The sequence below is a fragment of the Electrophorus electricus genome, chromosome 3, assembly GCF_013358815.1.
Source record: "Electrophorus electricus isolate fEleEle1 chromosome 3, fEleEle1.pri, whole genome shotgun sequence".
Taxonomy (NCBI): Eukaryota; Metazoa; Chordata; class Actinopteri; order Gymnotiformes; family Gymnotidae; genus Electrophorus; species Electrophorus electricus.
Genome location: NC_049537.1, coordinates 2109531 through 2126934, shown reverse-complemented (window position 1 = coordinate 2126934; position 17404 = coordinate 2109531). Strand labels below are relative to the sequence as shown.

The window sequence follows — 17404 nt, the reverse complement described above, 5'->3', positions numbered from 1 at the left end:
AAATGCTTTGTGTGGTCTTGCTCTGTTCACTTCCGTGTCACTGTTTAAAGAGGCCTGGGGTTACATTAAACACCACAGGCTGAGCTCTCAGGATGAGTACCTGGAATCACTAGGTCCTTTCCCCAAATGCACACAAAGAACAAAGATTACTCAATCCGTGCTGTACTGAATCCGAGTGGTCTTTATGTCACACCTTTTGGCGAACACACAGAACACATGTTCAGTGTGTGTGTTTTTGACTGTAAGCAAAACAGTGGTGCGTGTTGTCTGCCTTTGTCACTGCAGGGTGAAGCCATTGTGACACTCACTGCAGAGTTGCAGGACACACGCAGCCATTGTGACACACTCACTGCAGAGTTGCAGGACACACGCAGCCATTGTGACACACTCACTGCAGCATTGCAGGACACACGCAGCCATTGTGACACACTCACTGCAGCGTTGCAGGACACATGCAGCCAATGTGACACACTCACCCTGCAGCGTTGCAGGACACATGCAGCCATTGTGACACACTCACCCTGCAGCGTTGGAGGACACACGCAGCCATTGTGACACACTCACTGCAGCGTTGCAGGACAAACGCAGCCATTGTGACACACTCACCCTGCAGCGTTGGAGGACACACGCAGCCATTGTGAAACACTCACCCTGCAGCGTTGGAGGACACACGCAGCCATTGTGACACACTCACTGCAGCGTTGCAGGACAAACGCAGCCATTGTGACACACTCACGCTGCAGCGTTGGAGGACACACGCAGCCATTGTGACACACTCACTGCAGCATTGCAGGACAAACGCAGCCATTGTGACACACTCACCCTGCAGCGTTGGAGGACACACGCAGCCATTGTGACACACTCACTGCAGCGTTGCAGGACAAACGCAGCCATTGTGACACACTCACCCTGCAGCGTTGCAGGACACACAGCCATTGTGACACACTCACTGCAGCGTTGGAGGAGAATGCCCAGCTCTGCCAAGAAAATCTGGGACTGCAGCTCGCAGTCTTGCAGCACCAACACCTGAGTCACCTTTTTTTTGTTAATGCTAACACATACACATTCAAATATAGTGCATTATTTTAATAACTATATATGCACATATGTACAAGTTATGCAAAATAGTAGATGTATAAATGTTTCTCCCGAAACATCTATGGAGGATGAATGGCCAACAAATCTTTCCCTCCCTGACAAAGAAATAAAACCAAAACAGACTAATGAGACATTCTCTCCACAATCTGTACATCCACCTGACCAGAATGCAACTACAAGTGACATGGAAACAGGTGAGAAAATATCTCCTGCTGTCTTAAGCAGCTGGTTTGTTGTGAGATTAAGCAGCTATGTCACAGTCACTTGCATAATCTCAGGAAATTTGCCAGAGAGTTTTTATAAAAGTCATCGGGATGTCTGGATTTAGCCCTGCACATCATAAAGAGTTGTTATTTACACATTGTTTACAGGCAACCAATATGGATACAGTGGCCTCTAATTCGCTAAAGAGCAATGAATACCCACACATGCACACAGACAGGAATTGTACTGGTAGAGTATTATGTGAACGTGCTCTCTATAGACAAATATACACATAAGCGTATTAGAACTGTCTAAACAGTATACGGACAAAAAACAAAGCAATAACTCAGAAAAATGGCGTGCAAAAATAGTGCAGTAGTGAGTCACTAGTGCAATTTGAGGTTGCAAAGAAGTGGGACCTTTCTAAGTGACTGCCTCCATCACAGTAAGTGTGTCTGAATGTGCACATGTATAATATGGTGATGTATGTGTGTGCGTGCACGTGAAATGTGTGTAGTGTGTCAGCTATGTGTTATCCAGGACAGTCAAAGTGAGGTGTTGAAGCATTTCTGAATGCACATGCATAATGTGATGCTGTGTGTTATAACGGTGTATGTGTGTGTGTGTTCTGTGTCAGCTTTGTGCTATCCAGGGGAGTCACGCTGAGGTGGTGAAGGCCACTGACTGTCTGGCCAGCACTCTGCGACGCTCCCAGCTCCACCAGCCTGAGGAAGTGCAGTACAGCAGAGCTCAGTTGGACCAGGCCAACCTCAAGAGCGCCGCCCTGCTGGCCGAGCTGCGCACGCGCGAGCAGCTTCTACAGTACACCAGAGAGGCTCTTCTGCTGAAGGTCAGGCTCAGATGGCACCCCTCTGCTCTGTACGAACTCTGTGTCACCCACAGTGGTGTTAGGTAGGCACCTAACACCTAACAAGGGCACTTTCAGTAGCAGAGTAGCTAGTTTTATTATTTACTTATTAAGCTTAATTTAGGATAAATTCCAGGATAAATTCTTATTGTGATTAAGAATCTCTTTCATGACAGCATTCCGGCAGAAACAGGCAGCAGCACAAAGCTAGTGAATATATCTAGAGGGGTTTAGCTGACCAGCGTCAGCAGCTCTGGCTTCCATCTTTTCCTCTCAGGAATCAGAGGTCACTCGTTTGAAGACCAGGTTGTCCTACATGGAGAGGTTCAGAGAGCTTCAGGGCACCAGTTCCGACCTTAGGTCTGACAGCCTGGGAACACGCAGGCCGACTCCACGCCGGGTCTGGCGCCAACCCGAGGTGCACACTCACCTGCAGTGAGGGAAGAAGTCTGGTACTTTTATCCGAACTATCGCTTGACCCATGATCCTCTGCTTCCTATTGTTCATTGTACGTCATGTTTTTCACTTTTTTTTTTCAGACTGTTTCATATTGTAATCTCATTTCTCCTGTTGTTTTTGTTAGTTTCTTTCTTTCCTCTTAGGCGAGTCTTACTTTAACGTGTTCAGCATTTGACAATGCGTACATAATTTGTCAGGCAGGTGGGAGGTGTGGCTAATGTGTTTACTGCTTCTCTCTCACAGCAAGCTTGAGCACTTGTTTACAAATACCATGCAATAAATCGTATTCTTTAGCACCCGAGTGTGATGCTGTTGCATCGTTACATAATGTGCTGCTCTGAATTTCAGACACAATGCATCTCTCTATTCCGAATGCCTTTTAATGGCAACTCGCAGGCTGTTTTAACAATGCTTTCCACACTTTAGTGGTGACTGGGCTCATGAGTGGATGCCTCGATAAACCACCATCGAGTTGTAGGACTCTTGGGAACATCACAGCTCCCATATCGTTCATTCCAGGCAACCATTTAGGTTGTGTGTGTGTGTGTGTGTGTGTGTGTGTGGTGTTTGATTTGGTGTCTTGGAAGTACAACAGGAACATTTTACATCATGCTTCCAGCATATGAGCCAAGTGAAACAGTGGATGAGGTGAATTTTTCCCGTTCATATTCACCAGAACAGCCTCTGAGACCCGTCGCTGTGCGGGAGCAGTGACAGCGCAGGGTTCACCTGGAGCGAAGCCTAGTTTGCCAGGCGCCCTCCTGCCATGAGCGTCGTCGTGGTGATGAGCCAAAACGTCAGGAAATAAGAGAAACTGGAATCTGATCCTCTGCGATGAATCCGCATGTTCACACACAGCCTGGGCGACAGGTTACCACCACTCCTTACTAAACCTGCGCGCACCGAGTCCTGGTGTCAAGATCATGTTCAGTTAACTTTTGTAAAGTAAAAACTTCTTTGTTGTGTGTGTGTGTGCGCACAGTCAAGAGACAGTGGTCAAAAGGTGCTGAGCTTTCTGTGAGAGGTTTAGGCTCTAGTATTCACAGACCACTGACCATTCCAGTCCCATTCCCGGGAACACACGGATTGATCTGCACTCTGCCATGCTGCAGAGTGCCAGGAACTGGAGCTTCCTCCAGTGCTCCTGGTACGGGAACACAGGAAACACACCCTGTTAAGGACATCACCACTCCGCCTCACACAACCACCACAGGAGACGGAAACACGCAAGAGTGCAAAGGTGTTTCATTCAAAATCGTGTTATGTTTACAGTCTTCAGCACTGCCCACACCTGCACACCTGCCCACACCTGCACACCTGCCCCCATGGGTCCCAGTTCTTTCTCTCAAAATAAGCATTTCTGTATCTTGTAGTGTGATGCCTTTCGTGGGTCTACAGGACAATGGTGGAGTGTGGGCATTTGCAAGGAAGTATTTTTACATATGTTTTAGCAGACATTCCTTCTTTTTTCAGTGAAGAAGTGAAAAAGGTTAGTCATATACTCTTGCGAGTGTTTCCCTTAATATTGATTTCCTTCCTGAGGGCAGAAAGTGCAGCAGTTTTATAAGGAAAGGACTAGATGTGTCCGTCCTGTTTCATGAGAGGTTGTGAGGAAAGAGTGCTGAACTATGCAGGCTAGGAAACCCCTCAGCATGGACAGAGGTAGCAACAGGGCTCTGTTTTTGGCTACTACAGCTCTGACTCAGTGTCTCCACTGACACCAGACATTCATCCATGTGAGTCATCTAAAGTGAAGCAGTTCTGTTCCTAAATCTGTTGCGAATTTACACAAGAAATATGTAAAAGAGACCCTGCACTGTCAAAACACTGAATGTGTGATTTTCTGTACTTTGCAAGCAGACTTTGATGTCCTATTTTATAAGCCATGGAGCTAAGCCATATGCTTAGCAGAGTACAGGAATGTGAGTGGAGGCTGTGGTGGTTGTTGAAGGGAAGCATCTACACCCAGGGCTGCGGTCCTGGGTGGATGTGGAATAGAGCCAGGGCTGTCTATGCCCTGCTGAGCCACTGCGGCTCATGGCCAGGTGTGTGACGGGGATGTGCCTGGCCTGCACGCGGAGTCATGCTCTGCGCCTGCTCTTGGCTGGAAGATTAAGAAAAAACAGAAGTGTAGAAAGAATGAAATACAGTAAGAGGGTGTTGGAAAGGAGATACTGGAAACAAGAAGAGTGGAAGAAAAAGTAAGGAGAAGAGAGTAATGGCCTATTGTCCCTTAATCCGCATGAAAAATAAACGGATTCACGGGACATCAGTAGCTATACGTACCCCGATCCTGAATACAGCCTCACCTAATGGGCATGAACTTGTCAAAGAGCTGCCAGTATTACTTAATACCCTAAAGCACCTTAATAACCTAAAGCTAGACTGTCAAAAATGAGTAGGCAGCCAGTTCTAATTTGAATAATACAAGGTTTATTACAATTTAACAATTTAATTTATTGGCTAGAACCGATTAAGAGCGCTTTTTGTTAGTTTAAAAATGACAAGCTTTAGTAGGCTATTGGACTGTTTTCGAGTGAGATGTGGTATTGTTATATAAGCCTTGGCACCCCGTGGCAGCGCCGCCTAGAGGAGCGTCGGGGACATACGCTTGGTATTGGCTGCAGTGTGTCTCCTCCCGAAACCCTTGAACCTATAAAGCGCTCGTCAATTCACCGTCATTTTGCAGAATCTTAGGTATTTGTTCTTCCAGCCGCAGCTTTTCAACCCGGACGTCTCAAAAGCCATTTATCCTCAACGAACAAGCCAGGCAAGTCATTAAAAACTCTTCTTTTCATAAGCGTAATGCGTCTCTTCCGTGGCAGCAGCGTAAAGCTAGGCGTCATTATTAATGATCTCTATCTGTTTCATCCTTATTTTAACACGAATCTGCTACAGATGTGATGGTGCTGTGAAAAGGTGTAACATATACAAATATCCCAGCAATAGTTAGTGTTCGATGTAGTCTAGACTTTTTCTGATCTGTCGCTCCCACTAGAAAGGCTGCTCTCGTCCCTTTTCTTGAAGAGAATTGTACGTACACTGTTATTTAGAATAAAAAACTACTCCGCGATTTGTTTCAGCATTGATTGGTTTTTGTTCTGTATTTGCTCGCTCAATTAACGCTGCGATCGTGCTTATTCTACAGCGCAATGTTAAAAGTCCATTGTAACATTGCTATATATATATGTGATTATTTTATATGTACTTTGAGGGGGTTGAGGCGGATTCTCGTACCCGAATCACTTCGTTCTTTGTAACTTTAGTGTGAATCTGATCGTAAACCTGGAGAAGTAAACCTGCAGATTGTTAATCCCTTTGCACTGTTAGTTAATTGTTCAGTTATCATTACTGTATTTAAAGCAAAATTAAATACAGCTCCGGAAAAAAAAAAGAGAGACCACTACAAAATTGTCAGTTTCTCTAGTTTTACAACTGATGGGTATGTGTTTGACAAGTTTTGAACAGTTTTGTTTTATTCTATAAACTGGCAACATTTCTTTCAAATTCCAGATAAAATATTGTATTTTAGAGCATGTTTGATTTTTTTTTTTATGAAAATGACTTATGGTCAAAATAACAAAACAGTTACAGAAATTTCAGACCACAAATAATGCAAAGAAAACAAGCTCTGATTCATTTATACACAACACAGTACTAATATTTCAACTTAGGATCTGTCAAGAAATCAATATTTGGCGAATAACCCTCATTTCACAGCTTTCATGCGTCTTGGCATGCTTTCCACCAGTCTTTCACATTGGTGTTGGGTAACTTTACAACACTCCAGCAACATTCCAGGAGCTCAGCTTTGTTTGATGGCATGTGACCATCCATCTTCCTCTTGATGACATTCCAGAGGCCTCCGTCTAACCATTACATGACCAGGTGTTGGACAAAGCTGAAAATTGCACTCCTCAGAGAAGTTGACCTTACTCCAGTCCTCTACGGTCCAATCCTTATGGTCTTTTGCAAACTTCAGTCTGGCTCTTCTTTGCTTCTCATTGATGAAGGGCTTTTTTCTAGCTTTGCACGACTTCAGACCCGCCTCCAGAAGCCTGTTTAGAACGGTCCTCGCTGTGCAATTCACCCCAGCAGCTGCGTGCCATTGTTTTTGTAGGTCACTTGACGTCATCTTACGGTTAAGTGACATTCGAATGAGGTGGTGATCATCACAGTCGTTAGAGAGTTGTTTTCGACCTCTGCCAGTCTGTAGCTGATGTTGTCCCATGTGTTTGCTACTCGACCTTGTTCTTATGAACCGTAGTTTTTGAAATTTTCAAGATAGAAGCAACCTGACGCTCACTGCATCCCTCTGCCAGTAAAGCTACAATTGAACCCATCTTTTCAGCAGCAGAGGGTTTTATACTGTTGCTCGTTAGAATAGGATTTTGTTAAGGTGATCACCTATTCAGCATCTCATTAAGTAGAATGAGGTGTGTCTGTGAAGGAATTGAACAAACACTTGAATGGAATGGCTGCTGTATATGTGGATGTTGAGCTAAGAAAAAATTGTGGTCTCTTTTCTTTCTGGAGCTGTATAAACCTATTGTTGTGTTCAACACGATTGTTTTAAATAGTTTATACAAGTGCATAATAAAGATTCATTTTTAAAAACTTTCTGTACAATTACTTTGACCTAAACTGTTTGATTAGGCGGTTAGCACAATATTTATCTTAACCGTGCACACAGAGATGTGCGACTTCCTGTCTGTTCACAGTAGCGCTGGTTGATGGTCGCGCCTATCAACCGTGCTGTGTTGACAAACACTGTGGAGTCTTGGGCTTTTCCGGACTATTTTAGGTCGTTGTCAGGCTGACCAGGCCAGTGTTTTGCCAGGGAGGAGGGGATGTCTTGGCTTGATATGTTTCCAGAATGTGTTCCATTCCAGCTCCATCTGTAGTATTCTGTGTATTTGCACTTCCGGACTTTCCATCTTTCTTTTAGGATTTCTATTACATATTTTTTCATCCATTTTCCTAATTTTTTCTGCTGCTGCACGGAACACCCAAAAACCTGCTGTGTTCTCTAGGAATCCATGCACCTACTACTTCACGAGTCTCTGAGTATAAAATACGTGTCTGTTTACCTGTGCAGGTGCACACGGATACTCTCATGTCCTCCCAGTGGGACTCAACAAAGCTCTTTTGAGATTACATACACACACCTGACACACATATGAGTACTTTGGAATGATCTCAGCCAACCTCACAGCTGTGCACTGTTATAAACAGCAGAAGTAATGTGTTCGCATCCACAGAAATCATGGTGGTCCATAAGGAGTTCCAGGCAGTGGGTAAGGAACCTGGTCTCAAGGTGTGGCGGGTGGAGAAGATGGACCTGAAGCCAGTTCCTAAGCAGCTCCATGGCAACTTCTACACCGGTGATGCCTACGTGCTGATCTTCACCACCCCTGCTCCATCCTACTCCATCCACACCTGGCTGGGTGAGATTGGACTTCTCTGTATGGTTTTATTTTTCTTCAAACATACATGTACAAGTACATTTACATTTACGGCATTTAACAGACACCCTTATCCAGAGCGACTTACAAAAGTACAGTGTCAAAAGTACATACAGTGTCATGTCTGTCTGTCTGTCTGTAGCTACACAACGATCACACAAACGGAGAGCTTTTTGAATCGCTGTTTCACGTGTGTTCGGCAGGAAACGAGTGCTCCCAGGATGAGAGTGGAGCTGCCGCCATCTTTGGCGCACAGCTGGATGACTTCCTGGGCGGCAGCCCGGTTCAATTCCGGGAGGTCCAGAACAATGAGTCCCTGACCTTCCTTGGATACTTCAAATCCGGCATTAAGTACAAGGTAGTATTCTAATCTAATGTATTCTAAGCACTGGTTGTAGCTCAGTGGTTAAGGTACTTGACTTGTAATCAGAAGGTTGCTGGTTCAAGCCCCACCACTGCCAAGTTGCTCCTGGTGGGGCCCCTGAGCAAGACCCTTAACCCTCAATTACTCAAGTTGTACTCAGTGATAAGTCACTTTGGATAAAAGTGTCAGGTAAATGTAATCCTTGTGAAGGTGCAGCTGAGATTTCCTTATTTTCCAGCTGGTTTTCGTGCTGAATTGTAAACACGTGTTCCTTCTGAGCTGTATTTGCTATTTCTGACTTATCCAACAAACTGCAACCAAATGCTCAATATAAACACGGAGCAGCTGGCCGAGCCCAGACTTGCTCTGACTTCCTCATTCCATGTGAGAGTGTCAGGACAGCCTGGCACTTCCTCTGTCAGAGACGTTCCCTGTCGTTATGGAAACAAACGTAAGACAGCCCAGGGAACGCAGTGTTAGTGGGGTCGTATAAGGCCTTTCATCTCGTTGCTGGAGTAAACATGCAAGACTGTGTCATGCTTTGTCCATGGCAACCATTTCTATGGTAATTTTGTGACCACATCTGCTTTTGATTCCTGTGAGATAATTGGGCTCTAGAAATAGCAGGACTTCTGGGTTGGGAAACATGGTGGGCAAGCAGGCGTCTGGAAAAAGTGAATGCTACTGCACCATACACACTCCTGCTCGGAGTCTGCGATTCCCCCGTGTGCTAAAAACACAGGCCTCAGAGAACACAGAGAGTATAGAAAATCATTACCATAGAAACCACCACCACAGAACAAAATGTAGTGTTCGGAAATGAAAGAATAGCGTGTTTCAAGTCGTAGCAACAGCGTTGCAGTGAGAGAACAAGCGTGCTCTCAGACCGGATGTTGAGGTGCACTGATGGCTCCCTTCCCCCCATGCATGCAGCAAGGTGGTGTGGCATCGGGCTTCCACCACGTGGTGACTAACGACGTGGACGTGAAGCGCCTGCTCCATGTCAAAGGGCGCAGGGTGATCCGGGCAACCGAGGTGCCCCTGTCCTGGAGCAGTTTCAACCGGGGTGACTGCTTCATCGTGGACCTGGGCAAGGTCAGGGTCCTGAGGGCCGCAGGAGGCAGCTGCAGGGCTGAATCAGCTGATCTCATTCACCTGTGTTTATATTGTGTTTATATATAATGACCATCATAATTAAAAAGTAATAGCAATTACACAAGGCCATCTGTTCTGACTATGAAATATGTTTTTGGTGTGTTTTGTCTTTGTTGGGTTTTATTGTGTCCAGGACATTTACCAGTGGTGTGGCAGTGAATGTAACCATTTTGAGCGTCTAAAAGCGTCTCAGGTGGCCGTTGACATCCGTGATAATGAAAGGAATGGACGTGCCAAGCTGCAGATGGTGGAGGACGGCTCAGAGGTTCAGGCCATCATCGATGTGAGCATTCAGTCAATGCTCGGAAACACAGAGAGACCGTCAGAAACACACTGAGACCACCAGAAACACAGAGAGACTGTCAGAAACACAGAGAGACCGTCAGAAACAGAGAGACCATCAGAAACACAGAAAGACCGTCAGAAGCACAGGGGTGGCTGCTTGAAAGCAGTTTATTTATGCACAGTTATAAAACAGGCCACGAAGTCCATTTATTCTTTTTTTCCTACACTCACAAACACAGTGAGGAAAAGGCATTTAACATCGGAGTCACAATTATATGATTCTGACAAATGGATTTATAGGCATTGAGGCGGCTTCGGGTTTCATAGAAACATGTAACTATAGTGTAACATGTAACTATACTGTAACATGTAACTTTATTGTGGTCCCTCGATGGACCTCAGTTGACTGGGCTTCCCTCATGTGTTTGTGGGTATTGTTTGAGTGAAGCTTATCTGAAAGAAAAGTCTTAATCATGCCCAAGCTGAGCTCTTAAAGTACCGGAAGGGTTTTTTAAATGTGTTGTTTATTTTTAGGTTCTAGGTCCTAAACCCAGCATACCAGCAGGAAGTCAGGATGACGAGACTTTTGAGAGAGTCAATAAGAAGGGCAGACTTTACATGGTAAACACACTGGTAATATTTCTGTGTGTGTGTGAGTATGAGAGAGGGAGAGAAAGAGAAAGAGAGTGTGTGTGTGTGTGTGTGTGTGCTTGCGCATGCGTGTGTGTGAGTGTTTGTGTGTGTGTATGTGTGTGTGAGTGTTTGTGTGTGTTTGCGCATGCATGTGTGTGAGTGCATGTGTGTGTGTGTGTGTGTGTGTGTGCGCGCGCATGCATGTGTGTGAGTGTTTGTGTGTGCGCATGCATATGTGTGAGTGTGTGTGTATGTCTGTATTTGTGTGAGAAAGGCTTTGTGTGTGATTTTCTTTGGAATTGTCATTTCGACTTTCCACACGGTTATTTAATTAACCGTGTTGGTGTCACTGGTTGACAGTCGTGTCCGTTTGGGTGTGTGGCAGGTTTCTGATGCTGCAGGGTCTATGAAAGCCTCTGTGGTGGCTGAGAGCAGCCCCTTTAAACAGGAGATGCTCTCCCCCAGCGAGTGCTACATCCTCGACAACGGAGCTGATGGCAAAATCTTCGTGTGGAAAGGTAAACCTCACAACTCCGGCACACCTCAAACACTGCCAATGCATCACAGCACGTTTAGGCTGGCTACCCAGAGCTCTACAGCCCTCGAACGCCTGCGCTGGCTCCGGCGGTGACGGACAGGATCGGACTGAGCTGAAGATCACGGAGTTGCGGACCGAACGCTTCCCTGACTGACCATAATCGGAGGAACGTTTGGGCTGATTTCTGACACACGGGTCTTTTTTCTCCCCCAAGGACCTTCTGCCAACGGAGCAGAACGAAAGGCAGCCATGAAGGCCGCAGAGCAGTTCATCCATGAGAAGAACTACCCTAAAAACACGCAGGTAAAGATGGAGTCCACCGTCCTTCTCAAGCTTGTCGGGGGAACCGTAACCAGCGCTATAACAGAATTAATAAACACCAGGGATTATTATTTAGTTATTAATACTAAAGCTGTTGTGATTAATTTTTACAGTTCTGTCAGATTAAGCACCAAAGAAGTATAATCTCCCTCTTCAATGCCACGCCCTCCATCCAGCTGTTTCTGCAAAGCCCCTCCCTCTACAGACACACCCACATGGTGTTTAGCCTATCTGTCTGTGTGCAGAACAAGTGACTGGCAGTAGGGACTTCTTGTAAAAACCTTCGTGATATGTTAATGCAATTTAATTATAAAATACAGTTCCTAAAATAATCCTGATTACAGAGTCCAAGATCATCACTGAGACACTTCTTTCCCCTCAGAGTAGCTCTATTAGTGAGAGCTAAAATCCAAAGTGTTCTCAAAATAAATCTTTGGTACCCCCCCCCACCGATTCTTGCAGATTAAGAAGTGAAGTCAATCTAATCTGTCCAACCCTTCTGGGATTAGATCCAGGTGGTCCCTGGCGGAGGTGAGACCACCCTGTTTAAGCAGTTCTTCAGTAACTGGAGGGATAAGGACCAGAGCACAGGTCCGGGGAAGGCCTACGTCATTGGACGGATTGCCCGGGTGGAGCAGATCCCCTTTGATGCCTCCACCCTCCACTCCAACAGAGCCATGGCAGCGCAGCACGCCATGGTGGACAACGGCTCCGGCAAGGTCCAGGTGAGCACGACTGCCCATCCTACCTGCTTCTTCAGGGGGTTGGGCTTTTTTTTTTTTTTTTACAGGTCGGATTTCTGAATATCACTCAGCGAATTTACATGTAATGTTGAACATTTATGGTCAGATTATTGAAATTTATGGTCAGATTATGGAATTATGTCAGATTTCTGATTATTGCATCTTTCACGTAAACATGAGTTCATCCTAGCCTAATTGAGGTCAGTGATCGGTGTTAGCACAACCTGATTAACAGACCTGATATTTCTCAGTCTTTCATAAGTTGTGTGTTTGGATTAGAGTTTTTCATCGAGGTTTACCTCTGCAGGTGTGGCGTGTTGAAGGTGGAGATAAGGTCCCTGTGGACCCCTCCACCTACGGGCACTTCTACGGTGGAGACTGCTACCTGGTCTTATACAGCTACCATCAGGGAGGCAAAGAGCATCATATCATCTACACCTGGTGAGGGACTCCACTCATAATCCTCCAGGCTTCTTATTCTCCTTAAGTGACCCTCAACTCTTACTGGCTCTGGCTTGTTGGTGGCAGGCAGGGACTGAAATGCACCCAAGATGAGCTGGCCGCGTCCGCGTTTTTAACAGTGAAACTGGACGACTCCATGGGGGGATCTCCTGTCCAGGTTAGCACTGCTTGCACCAGCTCAGTGATGGGATGTGCTTTTCACTGGCAGTGTGCATAAGCTGTTTGTGTCCCTGTTCTAACTCGCCCAGAACTCGAGCATGTTCTGATATGGAAATCGCTTGGTTTGTGATTGACAACCACTTTCTATAAATGTTTTCAAATATATTCTGAATTTCTAAAGTGTCCCAGGAGATACTTTCCTGCTGGTTGGTTGATGGCATCTCTGGTTGGTTAATGCATGGTCTTAACATTTAGGGTGTGAAATTTTCACAATGCTGCTGTGTGATGATCGTCACAGGTGCGTGTCACTCAAGGCCAGGAACCACCCCATTTGATGAGCCTGTTTAAGGGCAAGCCAATGATCATCTTCCTGGGCGGGACATCACGGAAAGGCGGTCAGAGCAAGCCAGGCAGCACACGTCTCTTCCACATCCGCCAGAGCTCCACCCGTGCCACTCGTGCTGTGGAGGTTAGCCACGCCCACCAACAGCTCCTGACCAATCACATCATAGCTACTCGAGTTCAGTCGATTGTCAGTCAGTGTTCTGCATTGAATTTCTGTAGAGGCTGAAGGTTTTCTCGCTCTTTTCTCACTCTTTTCTCCTTCTTCTCAGGTGGAGTGCTCTGCAGCCAATCTGAACTCCAGTGACGTGTTTGTCCTTAAGAGCCCTGACTCCTTGTTCCTGTGGAGAGGAGTTGGAGCCTCAGAGGAAGAGATGTCTGCTGGAAAATCCGTATGCAGCTTCCTGGGGGGCAGAGCCACTGAGGTGGCGGAAGGCAAGGAGCCAGGTGTGTGACTCCGCCTTCAACTTCCCAGCGGTTTAGAGCTTTAACCTTTAAAGTGAATCGACGTTTTGCACTTCAGATCAGCGACCCAGCACTGTTTTATAAATGTTTTTTTTTTTGTTTTTAATTTTTTTACAGTTTTGTTATTTGATTATTGATTATTGTTTAAAACAAAATGGTCTGAAAACGTTAGGCAGTTGAGGGCTGAGGACAAATGGAAGATGAAGTCATGGTGGCTAGAAGCGTGAAGCAGGCCTTTAACAGTTAAACCACTTCTGTGGGTAGATGCAGGAAATCTTTTTCACTATGAAATCATAGCAGATGAAACTTCCTGTTTTTTTTTTTCTCTCTCTGCGGAAGGTGCAGCTGTGTAAAACCACTTCACATACTGTCAGTTCAGACTTGCTGCAGAATTCTCCTAGACCAGCATGTTTAATTAAACAATACTGCTGCTTCATTTCTGAAGTTGTTCATTGCACTCTCTCTCCCCCTGTTTCTCTCTTTCTCTCTTGCCCTTTCTCTCTGTTTTTAGTGGGCTTCTGGTCTACCCTTGGTGGAAAGAAGGATTATCAGACCTCCAGCAGTCTGCAGAAGACTGTTAAGCCTCCTCGCCTGTTTGGCTGCTCCAACAAGACTGGTCGTCTCATAGTGAGTGCAGAACAAACAGCAGTGGGTGGGCTAAATTGGCACTAGCTACCCAGTCATCTGCCCTGACCTTGGCTTGGGCAGTAACTACAGTCCCACCCCAACCCACCCTTCCTCTCCATTTGTTTCTCTCTCTCTCTCTCTCTCTTTGTCTCTCTTCTTCTCTATCCTCTTTCTTTCATCTCTCCCCGTCCTGTAGGTAGAGGAAGTGCCAGGTGACTTCACTCAGGTGGATTTGGCTACCGATGATGTCATGCTTCTGGACACGTGGAACCAGGTGCTCCCACACACTCTACCAACACACTCTAGTTCTCCACTTCCACACTGCTGCAGTCGGCTGGCAGAGCACTGATGCGGGCCCCTCCCTCACTTCCTGTTTTTATAATAAAGCTTCCTGTGCTTGAATAAGTTTTCATTCTCCTCCGTCCTCAGATTTTCCTCTGGATTGGCAATGATGCTAATGAGGTGGAGAGGACTGGGGCCTCTAAAATAGGTAAAGTACAAAATGGCTTGTTAGAACAATGTAACCCACATTTGGACTGTTAAGTTATTTTACTTAGACCAGAATCAGTTATATACAAACATTTCAACATGTAACACTCTAACTCTTCAAAGGGTAGACGAGCCATGTAAACACCTTTATGTCTTCCCTCAGCCAAAGACTACCTGGAGTCAGACCCTGCTGGTCGCCATGGCACCCCCATTAGCACTGTGAAGCAGGGCTCGGAGCCTCCCACCTTTACAGGATGGTTCCAGGCCTGGGACCCCAAGATGTGGGACAAAGACCCTCTGGAACGCATCCGCGCTCGTTTCTGAATGCGCGCACTCACACAAACACACACAAACACACACACACACATGCAGGTGCACACACACACGTCCTCTTGTATGGCTTCCAGAATATTCCCAAGTGGTCTTTGCTGCCACAGTATGGTCTGGAACTTCTGAACAGCATTGAACAGTGTGAAGCATCCTCTCCCTGGCCACTGCACACACTGTGTTTGAATACTGGTTATACCCTTTTGAGGAAGAAAAACACTGCTTTGCCTTATGTTTTATATACAGGAGTTTTTATGTGTCAGGTTACATATATGTGTTTTTATTTTTTTATTTTTTTATGTCAAAAACAAATATAACTTACTTGATTGGAAATGAAAATATGGGATGGGATGGGAATTTGAACTCAGATAAATAAAAAATAAACAGAATGTTGATCTTTAATTTCAAATATCAGTGCGATCATATTGCAAAAATGATGTAAAATAAATATACCAAATACACAATATACAAATATGCAAACCAATGTGTTATTTCTGCACATGTTTGAGAAACTGAAGTATGAGAGGACTGCCTGTCTGGAATAAACACCTACTATTGCCTTTCTGGAGTGGTGGGATTTATTGGTCATAACGGTTATTTTATGGTGGATGTACATGAGCTTACACACACACACACACACACACACACACACACACACACACACACACACACAATTCACTTGTTATCAGTTTTTTAGGCAGTTAGCAATATGAGAAAAGTCTATGACTTTACTGTGATACCACTGCTCAGAACCAAGAAAATTCTTAACATCATTTTTAATCATCATTTTATTTTTATTCTTCTTCATTCTGTTGAGCAGGCATCATTCCTCCATCCAGATCCTACCCAGATCCATCAGCACTTGCTCATGGCCTGCTGTGCTCATCCCTCAGGTTGTTAGTTTGGAATCTGTCTCAAATGTGGCCTTATTATACCTCAGCATAACACGGACTGCATGGCCATGGAAAATAATAGACTTTGTAAAAACGGAAACGCCTTTGTGTGGATTTGGAGATATGCTTTGAATTTTTTGTCCTGCTAGTAGATCCAAGCATGACCCAGTGGCCAGATTTTATGTGGGCCGTGATGCCACGCATCCTGACAAGGTTCGCATAGTCTTTGGAGAGCTGCTTGTGTGTGTGTGGCGGGGGGGGGGGGGTGTTGATCATATCGTGAGATGTATTTTGAAGGATGATTAAGGGTCTTTGGTCTGTGTCACTGCACAACAGTAAAAGAAGAGGTCATGGACAAATCCACAATGTTTCAAAAGACTAAAGTGAAAAAATTAAATAACAATGAATGTAGCTCTGTTAGAATTTGATCTTATTAATTTTTGTGATATAATATGATATAATCTATATGTATTGTGCCAATAATTCTGCAAAGCCATTTTGTATAGTATATGCAGTATATAAAGCCATTGTGTACAGTATATTCAGTATATAAAGCCATTGTGTACAGTATATTCAGTATATAAAGTGCTACTTTGTTGGGTTGGTGCTTAGACAAAATAACTGGGCTGAAACCTCCTTAAAAGACTTGGAAAGACTTAGAAAAATAAATTTAAAAAGAAAGCTACTCTGCTAAATTAGGCATGTGAATGTTCAGTGCATGAGCCTGACCTTTATAAAGTCGAACATATCATATCTAACGAGTTATTTGGTAAGCAAAGACCTGTTCCTGGTGCTTGTTATAATTTCATGCACTCCTCTTCTGGTTATAACAGAGTGGCTAGGATGTGTTCTATGAGTAGATGACAAAGCACTTTTGTAAGTCGCTCTGGATAAGAGCGTCGGCCAAATGCTGTAAATGTAGCTGTAGATGGTGGTCACGAGCATCACCAAGGAGATACGCGTGCCAAAACGGCTCTGAGAAAGGCTGAGCCTGGTCCTGTTATAGCCATGGTTCTTTTAGCCAACGCTGGGGTACAGAGTACTGTGGCAGGTCCTGATCCATTGATCAGGTTTCCAGTCCATGATTTTGGATTTGCTCAAGCTGTCGATCCATAAACCTCAGACATCCGGAGGCAGTAGAACGTTCATTATCTCACTGAGCTGCGCTGGAAAGTGAAGAAAGCACCAGAGAGGGTTGGGATATACTGAAGTACATGAGGAGTAGCTGTGGGTCACAGGCTGGACAGCAATGAATTAGGACATACGTCCATCTCTGATCACACACACACACACACACACACACACACACACACACACATATAACAACTATAAACTGAATATATTGAATTTTCAGAATTATTGGGATACTGAAAGAACTACAGTACCTTTGTCTATTTCTAGCTTTGTTATCAAGTATTCTGTTTAATAATATCTATGCAGCTTATATCTACATTTGCTGCAGAGAGGTTCTGTGAATATCTGTCAGTACAAGCCCGAGATTCAACGT

The 17404-nt window shown here is 45.0% G+C and overlaps 1 protein-coding gene across 1 annotated transcript; it reads left to right on the top strand.

Moving 5' to 3' along the window:
• Positions 1–5239: 5239 nt before the first annotated feature.
• Positions 5240–15568, top strand: scinla (scinderin like a). Its single transcript, XM_027028932.2, has 17 exons — positions 5240–5399; positions 7891–8076; positions 8298–8452; positions 9392–9553; positions 9747–9896; positions 10433–10519; positions 10917–11049; positions 11284–11372; positions 11900–12115; positions 12441–12574; positions 12662–12752; positions 13053–13223; positions 13369–13543; positions 14073–14188; positions 14385–14462; positions 14618–14678; positions 14841–15568. Exons 2-17 carry the CDS (start codon positions 7896–7898, stop codon positions 14999–15001), a joined length of 2160 nt encoding a protein of 719 aa, XP_026884733.2. The 5' UTR covers positions 5240–5399; positions 7891–7895; the 3' UTR covers positions 15002–15568.
• Positions 15569–17404: the final 1836 nt, after the last annotated feature.

Excerpts from the sequence above, each read along its gene's own strand:
- scinla (XM_027028932.2), top strand. The coding sequence starts at position 7,896 with ATGGTGGTCCATAAGGAGTTCCAGGCAGTGGGTAAGGAACCTGGTCTC. Across the intron at positions 8,077-8,297 it reads CTCCATCCACACCTGGCTGG|GAAACGAGTGCTCCCAGGAT; the intron begins GTGAGATTGGAC and ends TGTGTTCGGCAG. Across the intron at positions 12,575-12,661 it reads CATCATATCATCTACACCTG|GCAGGGACTGAAATGCACCC; the intron begins GTGAGGGACTCC and ends TGTTGGTGGCAG.